The sequence below is a fragment of the Prinia subflava genome, chromosome 1, assembly GCF_021018805.1.
Source record: "Prinia subflava isolate CZ2003 ecotype Zambia chromosome 1, Cam_Psub_1.2, whole genome shotgun sequence".
NCBI classification, from domain to species: Eukaryota; Metazoa; Chordata; class Aves; order Passeriformes; family Cisticolidae; genus Prinia; species Prinia subflava.
This window is the reverse complement of record NC_086247.1, coordinates 114,910,789-114,928,009: the sequence shown is the minus strand read 5'-3', so window position 1 is coordinate 114,928,009 and position 17,221 is coordinate 114,910,789. Positions and strand designations below refer to the sequence as shown.

The following is a 17,221-nucleotide window of genomic DNA, read 5'->3' as shown; positions in this document are numbered from 1 at the left end:
GGCAGCCAATTCCATATATATTGGAGAGACAGAGGGAGTTTCCTCTTGGCAGTTACTGATCTTTGAACATGCATGGTCAGACATGTTCAGTCTGTGTCATGCTGGAGCAGATTTAGGAGGAAATGCTGATGCTCCCCCCAAGCATTTTCTTTAGTCTTTGAAACGACTTTGTCCAAGTTGGATTTTATTTAATTCTCATCCCATACTATGCTAGCTGCATGGCATGTTACTGGCTGACTGTTGATATTGTTTTTATCCCTAATGCTTATACGTATGCTGAGTGGTTGCATTGCTAATCATGTAGGATTGTGGGACAAAGTTCTCACGAGACTAAAAGCAGCTGCTTCTGTGGACTGCAGAGGTGAAGCAGTGAAATGAGATTGCTCATCACATTTAAAGAGATCCCTGTTAAAACAAACAGAGAAGTGGATTTGAGCATGAATCAAATTCAAGTGCCATAACATTTTGATAGAGTGGAATTACTTTACTAGATGCAACCTGCCCAAATCACTACCAGTTCATGTCAAATACTGCACACTTATTGTGTGATATTTTAAATTAATAATCCCCTTGAGACAGTACACACAAAGTCTTATTTCAATTCATTGGAGATTTACTTGTCCTCATAGTTGTAGACCATAACATAAACAGAAGTACCCTATGGGCTTTCAAAACAATGATCTATTTAAACCAGTTTCACTACTGCTTTTAGTAAGCAAAATATTTATTGTAATACTACTTCGTGTTCAATCATTTTAGCAGTAAGACAGCTGTATGCATGATCTTTAAGTATCTCTATACTTGGTATGTACAAACTTCCCATCTATTCTAAGCTATTTGCTGCTTCTAGTTTACTTACTATCTAATAAAACCTTTTCTTTCCATGTGGCTTTTCTGGACTCAGATTTAAAGGGCTGAAAACTTCACTATTTGTGGAACTATGTACATTTATCTACTCTGTGAACATACTCAGATACAACCACTTACAAGACCAATCACAGCTCTTGTTTTTCTGAAAACTACACAGGAAAAAGTTAATTTTGTGCTAAAATATTTAAGAAGCTAAGTTGATGTCCATTACATCACACATTTGACATTGCATGTAGTAAGGTATAAACAAACATTGCATATTTTAGTATTAAATATTTACACATGCAATAAAGGAATTTCCATATTCTACTGCATTTTAAAATTTCATTATAATTCATTAACATAATTTTGAAATAATAGATCAAATTGTTGAGTAGGTTTGTGGCAATACAACATGAGTGACCAACATACTTGTACTGCATTGACTGTGAATGACCTTCAGGCCACAGTTCCAAAGTACTTAAGAGAAGTCTACCCATGGCTGGATCACCTAACGATATAAATGTATAGGTCATGTGTTCTTACACAATTGTATCTCAAACACCTTTGTTGAATTAGCAAGAGGCCACACTGGTGGTTTTCTGTGGGTGTGCGCTGTCAATGCACTGCCTCGCACTCCCAGCTGAACTGTGCCCAGGACTCACATACTTGATGTATCCACAGCACCTCTGTGAGTAGCTGTTCCTGGGGCCAGACTGTTCCACAACCAGTTTCTTGAAAGGTCATTTCCAGCTTAATCCTCCAGGAACAATGTACCACTTGTGACAGTTTGACAGAGGGTTTGGATGGCTTAAACCCTGCTTACCCTCCAATTCCTCCCCTGGTGACTAACCTGTTAAGCGGTGTGTGGTTGGCAGAGGTGTGGACAACTGAAGTGGAGCAGGCTGTGACTGCTACTGCCAGGCTGTTGCTGGGGAAGAGATCCAGCAGAATCCCCAGGGTTTGCTCCGTCCTGGACTGCCCATCACATGGCTGGGACTGCTGCTCTGACCCACCTGACTTCCTCCTGGATGGCACAACCTCTCTGCTGCAGGAGAGGAAGGTTATGTTACTGGCCATCACACTGACTTGCCTGGCCTCTAACCTGAAGTGCACAGTCTCTCACACAGAACAGGGAAGTTGTGTCACTTGTAAACTTTAAATATTTATCGGTGACTACAAGTGCTTTAGTATCCAAGCCCATCAAGCCTCCTAACTCTCAGCTTAGTCTTAAATTGTGACACACTTTCACTGAGCAGCATAAACAAAATTGTGGCTATGGCAGAGGCTGGTCATAGAAATTAAATATATTTGTATCAAAATTCCTTGTATAGGACAAACATCTGCAGTGACCACACGCAGCAAGAGAAGTTGCATGCAGAGGTGAAGCAGGGGAAGCTGAGCTGGCCGTACTGGGAGGAATTCTCAACATGAATAGAATTACTATCCATGTTATTAACATCTGAGTCTTTTAGAAGAGTTGGTAGCAGTTGGAAAAGATGCAAACGCCTGGAGGGACAAAAACGATGGAAAAAACACAGAACGGAGAAGGTGATGTATTTTGAGGTCTGTGCTGAATGTACTTGAGATAGCAGTGGCTGTCTCAGCAGGTATACTGAGCTGAGAGGAGACTGCTGTGATTTGGAGGGTGGGAATCACCAAGTGCATTACAGCAGTGTTAATCAGTGTGGAGAATGTAAACAGCCAGCAAGGTTTGGGCATGCCATGCCATTCAGTAAGGCACTCCCTGAATACTGCAAAGCATGCTAGGCTTTCCCTGAGAAGCTTTTCTAATGTTAGCCACATATCCCTTTCTTACTGTCCCTCTACCCAGCCCCTCTGTAAAGGAGCTCTCTCTTTCCAAAGCAGAATTTCTTTTTGACTAAAACATGCAGGGTTTTTCCTAGTTTTTTTCACCCAAGACAGTTTGGCCAAGAAAATGTGAGTGGCAATTCATTTTTACCCAGCAAGACTATCCTTGGTCATTGAAGGTGCCATTACCAGTGTATTTCTCCAGTCTCCCAGACTGATACATGATCAAGTGAAATGATAGATTTCAAGTGAGTATTGGACTGCTTCCTAATAGTAGAAGGTCATGTATACTCATTCCTGGAATGACAGGAAGGTGAAGAAGTTGTTTCTATACAAGGTTGAATTTGTGGGGAAAAGGGATGACTGATGTAGACAGCAGAGAAGCCTGGGAAATGTCTAAAGAGATGGTACTTTGCTCTCTTGAGCTAAAATTCAATCACCTCTGACACGTTATGTTTTGACTTATTATGAGGAGGAAATAGAAAGGGCAAGTTTTTCTGCACAGCTTCATTATATCACCAGTTTTGACTGGAATCAGTGATGACTAGGCCAGGGTGTGCATTTGCATTCCCTTTCTCAGAAGAGAGTTGTGTGGTTCTTGTGGTAACCCAAAAAGAGAAAAGTCTTAGGAAAGACCCAAGAGAGGCAGATGGCTCAACCTCCACTGAGGCAGAGCGTGTCATTAAAGTGTGGCACCCACAGTGTTTATGCTGAGGTCAAAGGCAAAAAGAGAAGGAGGCCACAAGTTTTGGAATACTTGAACAAATGAATATCTGAGGCAAAGAGGAACAAGAGTCGGGTGAATGACCTGCCAACATCCTTCTGAAAGAGGACTAGTGTAGGCACACATAAGGACATCAGCTAATGATACATCTGAGCAAAGAAAATGGGGAAACAAGAAGTAGTAACTAACAAAAAGAAAAGTCAGGGGGAACTATAATGGGTCCAGTTAGGCACAGAATAGCAGAACCACAGAGAGTTTGCACATACCTATCCAACAAATTAATGAGGAAACCCTTAGAGTAAATTTGTACTGGCAGTTTGAGTTTATAGTGACTCAGTGCTTTGAATTATCAGACCATGGTGGTTTTGGTTTGGTATTAGATGGCCTAAAATTTGAATTACTCTTCTATAGGCCACAGCACAGGGAATATGCTCACCATGCTCTTCTGACAGTTACAAGGCAGTTTAAAAAAGGAAGCTTATACAATACTGTTTTGTGAGTATTCTTTTCTAGCTGACTTAAGTTGTTATTCTTTCCAGTAACCTGTTCACTAGTAATTCTCTTTGCTTAAATGAATTGTTTCAGACTATTCTAAGGCTTTTGAGAATTAATTTTTCAGAAGTCTTTGAGAAAGTAATTACAAAAATAAGATGTATACTTCAACTAAAAAAATACAAAGGGTATAGCTAAACAGGTAAAATGTACACAAGACTCAGCCACTCACTTAACCATATGCATTATCTGAATTTACAGCTCCCTAACACTTACTTGTTATAGATCAGCTATTCAACAATTCTCAGGTGGCCTCATTTATAACAAGGCTTGGCAGCAGCAGTTCCTATTTATTTCAGTAGGAGTTGTGTAATTCAACAGCTTGCGTGATTGAGTAAGCAGTATTTTCAAATGGTCACTGCTAGCTGCTTCATGCACTTTTCTATTTTCCTTAGGTATTATTATTATTAAACAAAGATGATCAGAAATTCATAAAAAATCCTTTGTTATCCCTATAAATCCTTTAACACACTGGTATTTCTGGGTCTTGAATGTTTCTCTCCCAGATACCATGCAGCTGTCCTCCCCGATTTTTTTCAATAGCGGTGTTTCTTCTTAGCATTTTAGTCTTGCTGTATTTATTAGGAGAATGGGTAAATAAAGCACCTAATGCAACACATTAAATATGATTTTATGTTTAGGTTATGGTCACCTATTCTATTTTCACCCAACTAACACTGCTTATATTCTCTTTCCACTACATACCTTACAGCGCTCCAATCAGCTCTGTAGATTCTTCATGCTCCTTAGTACACCCCTGCTTTCCTTAGAGAAATGTAAGAACACATTACCTCAGTTTTCAGATGAAGTAAAATCATCTGGATCAGTGGTTCTTATATACATCTTGCTCACTACGACTGTAGCCACTGCTGGTAGAGGTAGCCGAAGTCACAATAGCAACAGCTTTCAGTACTGGCCAGGTCAATGTGTTTGACTACTTTGGCATCATTTAGCCAGCACTTTGCTGTGCCATATTTTTATGAGTGTCTGGGAATCTCAGTCTAGGTCTTCAGACCAGCATGGTTTCCAAAAGTATCTTTCCATTTCAAAGCAACTCAGAAAGCTGCATCCTGATCACAACATTTCTTTCTTTGATTTCGCATTCCTGGCTGACACCTGTGAAGAAGCAAAACAGTCTTTTGAACGACTTTGAATATATGTGCTTTAGTAATTTGTGAATTCACATTTTAACGTTCTAGAAAAAAGTTTTTCATCTACAGGATGTGTTAAAAGTAACTTGCTTTGATACACATATACCTGCGGGGTTTTTTAACCTAAACAATATGGACACTGTGGTCCTCATTATTTTACACATTTCTGTTTGAAATCTACTGTGGATTTAACTTGAAGAACAGTAAAGAAAAATGTTTTTCATCAATGCATTTCTTTGACAATATTCCTTCATTTCTTGCAAACCATGAAGCAAAGAAAAGGTACTGTATGTTTCATCTTACTGACAGACCTAAGTGTCAAATAAGGCAGCATATCTACTTTTGCAACAAATCTGTTAACTGTTATACTATAATCACATTCCTCATTTTTTAAAAATAATTTTGCAAGGAACAACTTAGTAACACCCCACGTTCCTAGATAACAGCTAGAGAGAATACATTTCCTGTACTGTGCCTCATAGTAAGCTCATGCCAAAGTTTTTACCACCATGCTATAGAACTGTAATAACAACTCACCTTTCTTTTCATTTGGTTGGTTTTTACTGAGCTTTGTTATTCCACATATGCTCTTCTGCTGGAAGCTTTTATTGCAGAAAGCCTTTGAAAAGTGAGAAGCTCTGAAGCTCTTGAAATGTATCTGAAAGTAGTGTGGTTCCATTTACCTTGGTTTTTACTGCTGCTCACATTCTTCTATTTCCAGGTAATAAGTGCAATGAATTCATCAGGTTTTCATGAAAAGGCAATACATATTACCTAGAAATTTCAACATAGTATCAGTTTCCATTCCATTCAACATTTCCCTTCCTCTAATGTGTCTTAAATTAGAAAATGGGGTTTATGTATAGATGCATTTTCTAGCAGGTTTTGAAACTATTTGACACTAACCATGCCAGAATTCCATTTACTTTGGAACCAGTACTAACATTAGTTCTTTGGGAAAAGATAGATAAATTATTACAGGTTCTTTTATGTTCCTGTAACCTTTGAGACATCTTGGACATGCTACTGAAACATGACATTTTTCTGCTCAGTTCATTTCTCTTGTGACTCATGATAAGAAGCATGGAAGCTCCTCTTTTACTTTACATCTCACAGTTAATTGAAAAGTCACTTGTTAGTTCTCAAGCATGAGAATTCCACTGGTTTGCTAACCTGTTTTTTTTTTTTTCAATTGCTCATTATTTTCTATCATGTCTCCCAAAATATGTTGGATTCAGTTCTCTGGGACATGAGTAATGACGATGAAAGAGCACACTGGCATAAAGGCTGAAAACACAATGAAATTACTTGAAGTCATAGAATAGCTAAAGTTGAAGAGATCAATTACATACGTATGGTTCTTTGCAACATTTAAATCTCCAATCTTTAAGTTTTCCTCAGCTTTCCAATCAAACAGTCCATTCTCCCAAATAATTAAAGATAGTAATTTTGAGTTGCTGTGCAGAACTGAAGAGAATGCAGAGCAAACAATGCTTTCTTTCCTGATCGTTGTTGTTGAAGTACAACAAAGCCAGAGCCACATCATCTCTTTGATTACAATAAAGACAGAGCACAGTCACAGGCCACAGAGGCAGGCACATTAACCAACCCACGGGAACGTAGCACAAGCTGCAGCACTCACACAAATTCCATGGCACACACTTCAGCTCTGAGTTGCTTCACCAAACCAGCACGACTGCTTTTAGCCACAAAGCCAAACATCTCCTTAGCCAGGCACAGCACACAGCACTCCCAAGCTGCCCGTACAACAGACATTCTCCCAATGGAGTGCACAAGTGGAACACAGCACTCCCATGCCTCCCTCCAGCTCCTGCTTAATGCTTACATCTGCCCTGCTAATTTATGATCACTTACCCATGTTTTACAAACAGGAAGATTGCAGTGCCTGTCATTCCACCCCTGATCTATGCTACTCCCATGCTGTACGTGGTGGGACATCCCAAGATCCCTAAGGCTGATGCTCCCTCCAGAGTTGTTAACTAAGCCATGGGCATGGTGGCCTAACAGGTTCTGTAACAGACTAGCAGGGACATGCAAATAAAATAGGTGAAACTACTTTTTCAATTCCCTCCTAATGAATTAGCATGTTAATGGTGTGAATGCTGTGTTTTGCATTTCCACTCCAACCGGTCTTTGCAAAAAAGCAATAGTTAATCTTTCAAAAAGACATGAAATGAAAATATTGTTCTCAATTCAGCATTTGCTTGAGTTATTCTCTGGAGTTATATTGAATGTATAACAGCATTCATAACCTTACAACAGATACCTGTAGCACAGCATGCAAACTTAATGCATAGCCATTCACTCAGTTCTTTGAATTTCCATGGCAATTCCTTCAGTTGTCCTTCTGTAATGTTTCTATGGGGTGTGGAGAAAAAATTTCCCATAAAGTAAAATCTGTTTATTAGTTTGGTCAGGAGCCTCATTGCCCTTTTGAACTATATGCAATAACATACTAAAACACTAGGTTGTAATGTTGGTCCTAAAAGCCTTCCCTTACAGTAGCAGCTACTTCCCTCTGCTTTGTGGGCCCTACAACACCTCTGTCACGTCTCAGGCTTCTGGACGACATTAGGTCTCAAAATGATGAGGAAAGGCCTATGTTACCAGGCCTGCACCAGGCTACTCTCGGTGGCCAGCAGACTTGCTGGGAACCAGAACACTGGGAACATAGGAGGATACCAGTGAGAGACACATTACTGGAATGATAAAGGCTGAGGCTTCAGCTGTCCTATGAGTATGCCATGGGGAGTGGGGCAACACATGACACAACACGAAAAGCAGGTAGGAAATGAAATCATAAAAGAGATGGACAAAATCTTCCGACAATGAAGACTGTGGAACATTTAGAGGACCACATTCAAGGAACTCCCTCAGCAGACAATGCTGCTCATGGTTTCTCCCACTGCCCACCAGAGAGGGAACAGCAGCTGTCATGAACTAGGGAATACAGGGAGGCTGTATGGGTTTGGGGTAAGCCGGTGATATAACAGGGAAGAGAGAGGAGGACAGAATCCAGGGATGGTGAGGAAGCCTCCAGATCTTACCTACAAGTGACTGTGAAGTTGCCTTGATCACCACTGTAGACACTGCTTCAAAGGATGGAAACTACTAGTTTAGAAAAGGGGAAATTTGGAAGGGCTTTTAAGAGTGAACACAACAGTGAGGGTTACCTCAGGAGACACTTGATATCACAGGTTAAACAAATGAATCTTCCAAAAGGTGGACAAAACATCTGCTTATGCTTCACTATAGAATCTTCCATCTCACCACTAATATAGGTAATGCTAGTATGTAGTGCTAGTCCTGGTTTTCTCCTTCTAATGTGTGTTAAACACAAAAGACACTGACCAGTTCTGCTCATAGTTACTCCTGCTCCACTCACAAGTAACACTACATCACTGGAGTGTCCCTTCCATACAACTTTTTCAATAAAATAGTCCCCAGTTATGAATTTAAAATTCAATCCTTGGAACAGAATAGGTTCTAGTTGATTTCCACTGAATTGGTGATCACAAGCCAGTAAATCTCATGAAATTTAGAAATGAATTATATTATTTTTTCAACATCCAAAATCTTTCAGCCACTCTTTCACTGGTATGTATGTTGCCTCCATGCTCTGTTCACAGATGGACCTTGTATTTTTCTTACATACTTACAAAAACTTGAATTTCCTCACAACTGGTAATCAGTTCCTGTATGTGAAATAAATGAAATCAAAAGTAGAAAAGGTAAATGTATTCTGAGAAATGTTTCTTAGTCTGTTTCCTATCACAGATTTTGTTTCTGTGGGCCAGAAACGCATGTAAGTCTCTGTGTCTTCAGAAAGTTAATTCTTATGCTGGGTTGAAAGCCCATTTCTTTGTATCTTTCTGTGACTTTTTTTTCCATCAATAAGCTAGTGTACAAATATGAATTACTAGCAAGCCTTAAAATGTGAAATAAAACTACAAAATGACGTTGCAGAGCATATAGTTACAGTGCATAGTCAAGAAAAACTGCAATGTTGGTTGCACTGGATATGACTTCTGGGGCTTCACCGTTATTAAAAAAAAAGTGTATCTTAAAAATACTATTATCATATACAGACTTTGAAGTGTAGAGGAAGAACTGATATGACTAATAATGTTGTCGAGGCTGAGACAACTTATAAAGGCAGATCATGCATAGTACTGACACAGACCTTCCAAAGGTTCTGTTTTGAAAGGCTCCATAATGATAAAAATTCCTTTCAAAAAATATTTATTAAAAGAAAAGGAAACGATTCACTTTTCTAAACAACTCCCCAAATGATGCAAATTTGACATTTATTAATTAGCGTTGATCTTAAATTTTTTCCATCCTCTAGTGTTAAAATTAAACCGCAGACTCAAACACTTCCTGTTTGTGTTCCTACATCCTTAGTAGGGGTGTTTTTATTTTTTATTTTGAATGTTTTGTTTTAGTTTTTGGGGGGAGGGGAATTGGGGAAATGGGACTGTTTTCTTTTAAATCATTATTGCTAACATCATGGAAATCAGCAAACTCAGGCAGAAACTCCAACCTACACAACCTAACAAAAGAAAACACAAATCAAAACCAGTTTTGGGCATGCATCATACTAAACCAAACCAGAGCAGCACCACTATTCTTAATGCAGTCCAAAACCAGGCACTTCCTTTTTGGCCAATAAAGTTTTACATCCTTTTTGCCAGTAGTGAACTTCGCTTTTTAATATGCCATGCATTTCCCTGGCACTTTGGCTATAAGTAAAAGCTGCTGCAGCCTATGTTATTTTGACTTCTGATAAGGCAAGCATGGACACACATACATTCTATTACCTTCCCCCCTTCTCTTCACAGCGGTAATAATGCAGAGGCGAGAAGCGAGGCTCTCTCTTTCCATTCTGTACTTGGCTGCTGTTTCCATTTGCTCTAAGAGACTGTGACGAGCTATTCCACCTACTTTAGTTCGAGTGCTTAAACAGTGCTCTCAGATGTCTTCATTCCCTTAGGTCAGCTGGTTTCCTTATGACTGTTCCACAGGAGAGTCTGTATATTGTTATCCAAACTGCTTATCTAAAGCAAGTCCAGCACTTCCTGTTGATTTGCAACACAGATAAGCTGCTGGCTGATGATTTTTGGTGGGGAAATTATGTTCCCCTGGGACTTCAGGGATAATACAGTATATTACTGAAGCTCTAAGGATATGAAATAACTCAGCATCATGTAATAAAAGGATCAAGTGAACAGAACATACACTGAAACATCACCATCAAAATGCACAGTGAAATCATCTTTCCCCCATTTTATAAGCCCTCTAATGGGAGACTCAGTCCTTTAAGTCTAAGCAGGTGCTCAATGCCACACTGAAATCTCACATCCTTACAGATAATTGGACCTAAAGTTTCTTGGTTACAATTTATCCTTAAACACACTTTTTCAAAAATCAAAGATCCAGATTATTCACTGGAATAAAGGAAGGAATTATCTAGAACAAGTGGGATCCTGTTTAAAATTTTTAATTTTAAAATTATTTCTATAGCTTAAACTAGTAAAAAATAGAAAATATTTAAACCCAGATATTCCTTATATCTCAGACCGATTTTCAAAAAAAGCTGTTCACTAGTCTCAGCAAATTTCTTCTACTGAAAACATTCAGGGAACTAAATACAAATAAACACATTAAAATGTCTCAAAACCAGGGTCAGTCATTGGAAGCTACTTTTGCCAGCACCAGTTTATGTAGTCCATTACATTTTCTTTTGCCATAAAATTTTATTAAGTCCTCATAATTTTGTTGGTTTCTGGGTATCATCAATTTTAATTACTATTGCTTTTTTTTTCTGCTGAGTTTGAATATTTTCAATCCATCCCTTTCACCTCCTTTTACCAAATAAATGAACCAACTTATTTTTTGTCATAGTGTATTTTACCATACAGCTGCAATTGTGTACATAACTTAAAGCAAATTAAAATGTATTTTAAATTAGATGAGAAAAAAATAAAGCTGCAGAAACTGAAGCAGGCTAATCATAAACAAAGCTAAAGCCTAATTACAAAGCTTACCATAAAAAAAAGCCCCCAAGCACAAGAATAAGAACAAAAATGTTAACAATGGAGAAAATAATTGTTGTCTTATTCCCAGTCACATTTAAGCCTTTACACACTTCATAATACCTGTGCACTTAAAATACATATATTTGACCTTGCCTTGTTAATTGGTCATTCCCAAGTTCCATAATATAGGCTGGGAGGTCTCAAAATTCTGTTCTTTGATATCAAAAATTTTAGTAAAAAAGGAACTGTTCCAATCTACTGAAGACTTTTTTTTTTACTCTACTGTCCTTCTGCTTGGATTAAATATCCAAGATTAGCATAAAAAGCCCCAAATTGTCCCAGGTATTACTGCTCTTCCCTTCTGCTCATGTTGACAACTATATGACCAAGGATCATATAGGCACACATAATATACATTACATCACTGACTACTCTTTAGAGAGGCCATAAGGCACAAGGCATAAAGCATTGCTTGCAACAGTAGTACCCCTTAAAGAACCTTCAGAACCAGTACCAGATAAACTGAATACTGTCATTAAAGTTGAATAAATTCTCCTAAAATATTCAAAGTATAGAAAGGACCTAAGTCTATTCCAGCAACTATGTTTAAGGAATTGTGTCTGCAATTTCCTTCTCAACCATCCATATGATATGAGAAGCTGAGATACAGAAGTCCCTTCAATATTGACACTTTTTTTAATGTTATTGAATTGCTTGGATAACATTGGCAGAACTTCGAATTTTGTCCAAACACGGAGGTTTGAACCTACAATGGAAATCAGAGATTTATTTTAAATAATGCCTACACTTAAGAAATACTAAGTTTTGATAATTACTAAGGAGGTCCATTAAATTCTTAACTAGTAGTATACTTCCATTTCTAGCTTGAGCAACCAAAGGTAAAAAATGAGGAGTGTGGGCATGGAGAAGAGGACAGATAGCCTGATATCTCCTTGGAACAATCTCTGCCCCTCTTGGAGTTCCTTTGTTTTGGCTTGTTTTGTTTAGAGCTGCAAGAACTCTGCAAATGGGTGTTCCCAGCTTCTGGCAGCCATATGTGCTGCCTGCCATCTGTTTTCATTCCACCGCACTATGGAGACAAACACACTTTATTTTTAGTGTTCTACATTTCCTGATGTTGCGCATAATAAGGATTATATCTTAAATCCAACCCACTATATGTGGAAAATCTTCCAAGGATAACAGATAAGGTAAGGAGACAGATTTTCATAGATCAGACAAGACAGTTTTCACTACGTACTTCTCACTGTAAGTTACATAATTTACACTGAAGTTTGTTTGATTCCTGCATACCTGTGCTTTGTACCTCTTCTTGCTTTCCACACTGCCTAGAAGGGCCTTCCTTAATATATTTTAAGGATACATCTTCCCAGCAACTTCCTGGAGTGTAGGAAATTACTAAGCATTAAGTGTCAAAACAGGATATGAAGAAATCAACAGCAGGATGATCAACTCTAGACAGACAACAGTACAACAAATCCTTGTTTGAAAGGAGGAATTCCGTGCACAGCTCCCACATAGTTCTGTTGGAAACCATGCAACCCAAAATTAGTTTCCAAGTGTTAATTGGGGAGTACAGTATTTATGTAAACTTTAACAGAAAAGATTTCACTGTTACATCTCAGTGCAACCTTGGAAGGCAACCATGGATGGTACAGTGGACAGCCAGTCGTTCTTTAAAATGTACCTGACTAAGCTGGAACCTAGAAAACATTGCTGATTTTATCTGTATTAAGCCATACACTTCTAGGCAACAGAGCTTTAATTTCCTCATATAATCTCTACCTCCTCAAACTTGTAAAAAGTTGAATAAGCACTGACTTCTATCTACACATGCCCTGATCAATATCTACCACTTACCCAGTGTGGTACCATTGCCAGCATAACTTAAAAATGATACTTTTAGAGCAGATTGCAGCACAGATCATTCCATCATGTAACACTGCAAATTCAGGATACTGTAAGGTAAACAAATGTGGATGAGGAATTACCTCTGGTTAAAAAAAAATTTAAATGTATTAAGAGTTGGGCTGAAATGGAGATCAACAGAGGAAATTAGTGCCTTTAAAACAGCTTATGTATGAAGAGATTCAAAGTGTTCACTATTTATAGGGTACTCCAAAAGACAACTGAAGGAGTTCCATTTGAATTTTTCATATTAGCTCCATTCAGCCTGAGTGTTTTACTTATTAATTCTTTCCGAAAATAAGCACTTCTATTCATTGCATGTGATCTTATAAATACACAAGTACTTCTTTGTTAATTAGACTGGCATGGCATTTTTCCATCTTTTTAATTCAAACTTAAAAAAAAAAATGGACTTCAATTACTTTATTGTTTTAAGTTATCTGCAGGTATTACTCTTCTGCCAGAAATTCTGACCAAAATTATGAGAAAATTACTTCATCTTGCTACTTTTAAATTTATTTGGCCTTTTGATTTCAAATTATCAGATGCAGTTAAGGAACTCTGCAATTCCTCAAGGTCCTCTTAAGTAATACACTGCAAAAACAGTTTCTGCCTTAAAGCAGTATTTTTTTCAGCTATTGACATATTAAATGGAAACATTTTTGTTGATCGGTGGCACCTGAATTGTCTTCCTTTTCATTTTTTCTTCCAATGTAGTGTCCATATTGGCCTGAAATAGTTTTCTGTCAGGTTCCCACTCAAAATCTCAGAAAAAGCATTTAACTGAAACTGAATACAGTAGTTTTAAATGGAGACTGGCAAATTCCCTTTGCATTAGTCAAGCATAAACACCCTTCCAGTATGTACAACACAGTACCCTGCCACTGTGTTTTTCTGTATTATGGTGGAGAAACTCTTCTAATTCCTCTCATAAACTCTCCATTTACATTCTGAAGTAAACTATATAATCCATCACACATTGCTCTGTCACTTCTGAGCTGCCATAATCTACTATTTTTAAGATGCCTGTGTTCAGTGTGAATATGCAGTTTTCTAATAAAATCTGAATAGTTTTATATTTGCTTAGATTTGTTGAAAGGTCAGCAAACATTTTATTTCGACATAAACTATTTTTGACAAACACTTCAAATCAATACAGAGGTTGGAAAGGTCAGAAAAAGGAAGAAAATCTTTAAAAATAGTGATCTTGAAAACATCATCCTTAACTCTCTCACTTATTTTAAAATAAAACCATAGTTTGAGCTTTGCATTTTAGTTCTATAATAGAAAATCTCTTGTATAATCCATACATGGCCTTCCTAACATTCTGATAAAGACTGCCTCATTTGATAAAGACTATCTCATCTGAACATTCACTCCATGCTTTATTCATAGCACTGCAAAATCTGACATCTCCTGAATAGTATTTTTCATTATATTGACAGAAAATAAATTTAAACACTGCATTAACTGAACAGAAAAAAATGGATATACTTTTACATCAAATTTGGGAATGGTATTTAAAGGAAGTCAAGACAATAGCTTAAAAGAATTTCAACCTACATGCCTACTTCTTAAAAGATTTATTAAGTAAATCTGAATTAATATCATTAAAAAGTATTTATAATGAAGAACCTATTTTTTCATAGAAAAAAATAAGATGTTCTTACTCAGTTTTAAGCCTCAATTTCATATCACAGGCCGTGACAATTTTAGGTATATAATGAACACTTCTTTCAAATGAGGTTATTTTCCCAGCAATCATCATGCTTCCAAATAGTTCTCAGTATTAAACACAGGTTTAATACTTAGACATTTAAAAAGGAAATTTTGAAGCAATCTTGAAATTAACTTAATTTCAGCACTTCTGGATACTACACAAAATCAACTTTTTAAAAAAACTTCTAAATCCTCTAATATTGTTTAAAATATTTTAAAATCATCATAAGCATCTGTTGTAATTGGAAAACAGAATTCAAATTCTACGTGTTTTTCCACGTAGATTATAAAAACCCAAAAAAATCAGCAAGCCAATCCCAAAACTCCAAATGAAAATCAATTACAATTGCTTTGTGCTTCTGTGATCATGTTTTGCTTCCAAAAAACTGTTTCCTTTTCACTGTAAAATTTAAGGGTACTTTATGGTTCAATCCCTTAATTTTGGTGTGTGTTTTTATAGCAAAGAGGTTTTCATTGTGATGTTTACCTATTCAATACACGTGCAGTTTCAAGTTGGTTTAATGGAGGCAGTGAAACAGGAAATAAGCTGCCAGCAGGATGAAGAGCAATTGCCAACCAAATCTTCATGTTGTATCCATGGTATGATGTCTTCAAGGAATCCAAAGTACGTTTCTGCAGTTCAGATTCTCAGAGGTCACTGAGTTTTATAATTATCTCCAAGCAATTTTCCCCACATCCTGTTAAGCTCTCTCTGAACAGCTGTGTGTGTTGCCATGCAGCTCCACCATCCCCTCCACTTAGAACCGCTTCCAACATAACTTCCGTTGCTCCAGAAAAATCTGAATAGGAGCACAGATTTTTATCTATTGGAGGAAAAGATAAATAACTCAGTAAGCCACAGCTCCAGACAGTATATAATAATAGAATGCACGTTAAAAAGGCTAAGCTGTAATGGATGTCTAAGGATCTCAGCTGCAACCACTCAGATTCATTTGGCACCAGACATAGAAGCATCTATCCTTCCTAGTAAAACACAAGTATCTTGTAGTCTTGTGTTCTTGCTTGCCCTGCTCAGTTGCAGGTAGGACTATGTATAATAGTAAAACTGAGTTTTGTACCAGCTTTAATTAAATGCACAGTATTTTCTTGATGTGGCTAGGAAATGCTGTTGGAAAAGTAAAGACTATTCATATTTTGTTTTTAGTGTTTGCATAGTACTCTCTCAATATAAACTATTTATTTCCAGTTACACCTCTGCTACATGATATAATTCATTATTTAAATTCCACACTTACCTCCTATCAGAGCAATTTCTGCTGTAGGAGAGCAAAGTCTCCACTGTATTCTTCCACTCTGAAATGTTTGACTGCTTGTCCTAACTGAAATGTTACCTATTTTTAGACCAACTGACTTGCACTCAAACTTCCAGCTGATGGAAGCAGAGGATGACCCTTCTTTTCGGGCTAAATAAACCTACATGGAAAGAAGACACAACCAGCATGTCAAAAACTGAGATGACCAACACATAGCAAATTAACCATTGTAGCAAGACATAAAAATCTTAAGATAACACACTTCTATTCTTTGTCAAGACCCTGAACCTTTAAAACTGTACAAAGTACAATTTTATATAAAAAACTCTTTCTACATCCCCAAGTATATTCCACAGTTAGGTAATTGTATATATTCACAGCTAGGGAACACTGAAGTATTTCCACATCCATAGTAAAGTTCAAGCCACAGAAACACCTGAGCTTATTATTTTTTTAAAGAAGGAGAATTAAGGGTCTTTTTAAATGCACAGAACACTTCAGTTGTTCAGTATTGTTGATGAAAAGAACTGTACAATCACTAGATTCTTCAGCTGTGGCTGCACACTGCTTCTCCCAGGACTTGATGGGTCTCAGTTAAAGCAAATCATACATGTCAGCCATTCAAAAGCCCCATATTAACATTATTTGAACTGTTACAACTTTGCATAATTTAATTTAGTCCCAATGCTCTTCTGAACTTCACCTGGCTGAACAGTCATGCTCACATATTAACATTCATTAAAGTTACTATGAACCCTGTCAAGAATTTGGTCACAAGTGCCTAACAGTTCTTTCAAGTCCAACATCTATTATCAGCAAACCTAAATAACAGACATTAGAGATTAAAGAGTCCAAGCTACCACAATCCTTTTGAAATCCTAAATTAATAAAAATTCTGTCAGGTCCAAGCTTTTGATTAATATCATACTGAGTGGACTTAGTTAGCTCTTTATTTTTTAATCTTGAAAGACCAATCCAGAATAAAGTGATAATAAAACACAGTAGTTTGTTGTACTAAAGATCCCATCCTAATATAGAAATGTAATTGACAGACTACTAAACAGAATTTTAGTGTTACTATTTTCACATTGAAGAAAGCTCAAAATCACCAAAGGTGTGAGGTCTTAGACTGAAGATAACCTATGAAAATGC

The 17,221-nt window shown here is 37.3% G+C and overlaps 1 protein-coding gene across 1 annotated transcript in view; it reads right to left on the bottom strand.

Annotated features, from left to right (window-relative positions):
* Window positions 1–6,214: 6,214 nt before the first annotated feature.
* NGLY1 (N-glycanase 1) overlaps window positions 6,215–17,221 on the bottom strand; it is a 31,711-nt gene continuing 20,704 nt past the window's right edge. Inside the window, 2 exon segments of the mRNA XM_063408810.1 lie at window positions 6,215–15,619; window positions 16,052–16,229. Coding sequence (XP_063264880.1) covers window positions 15,444–15,619; window positions 16,052–16,229 — 354 coding nt within the window. The 3' untranslated portion in view covers window positions 6,215–15,443.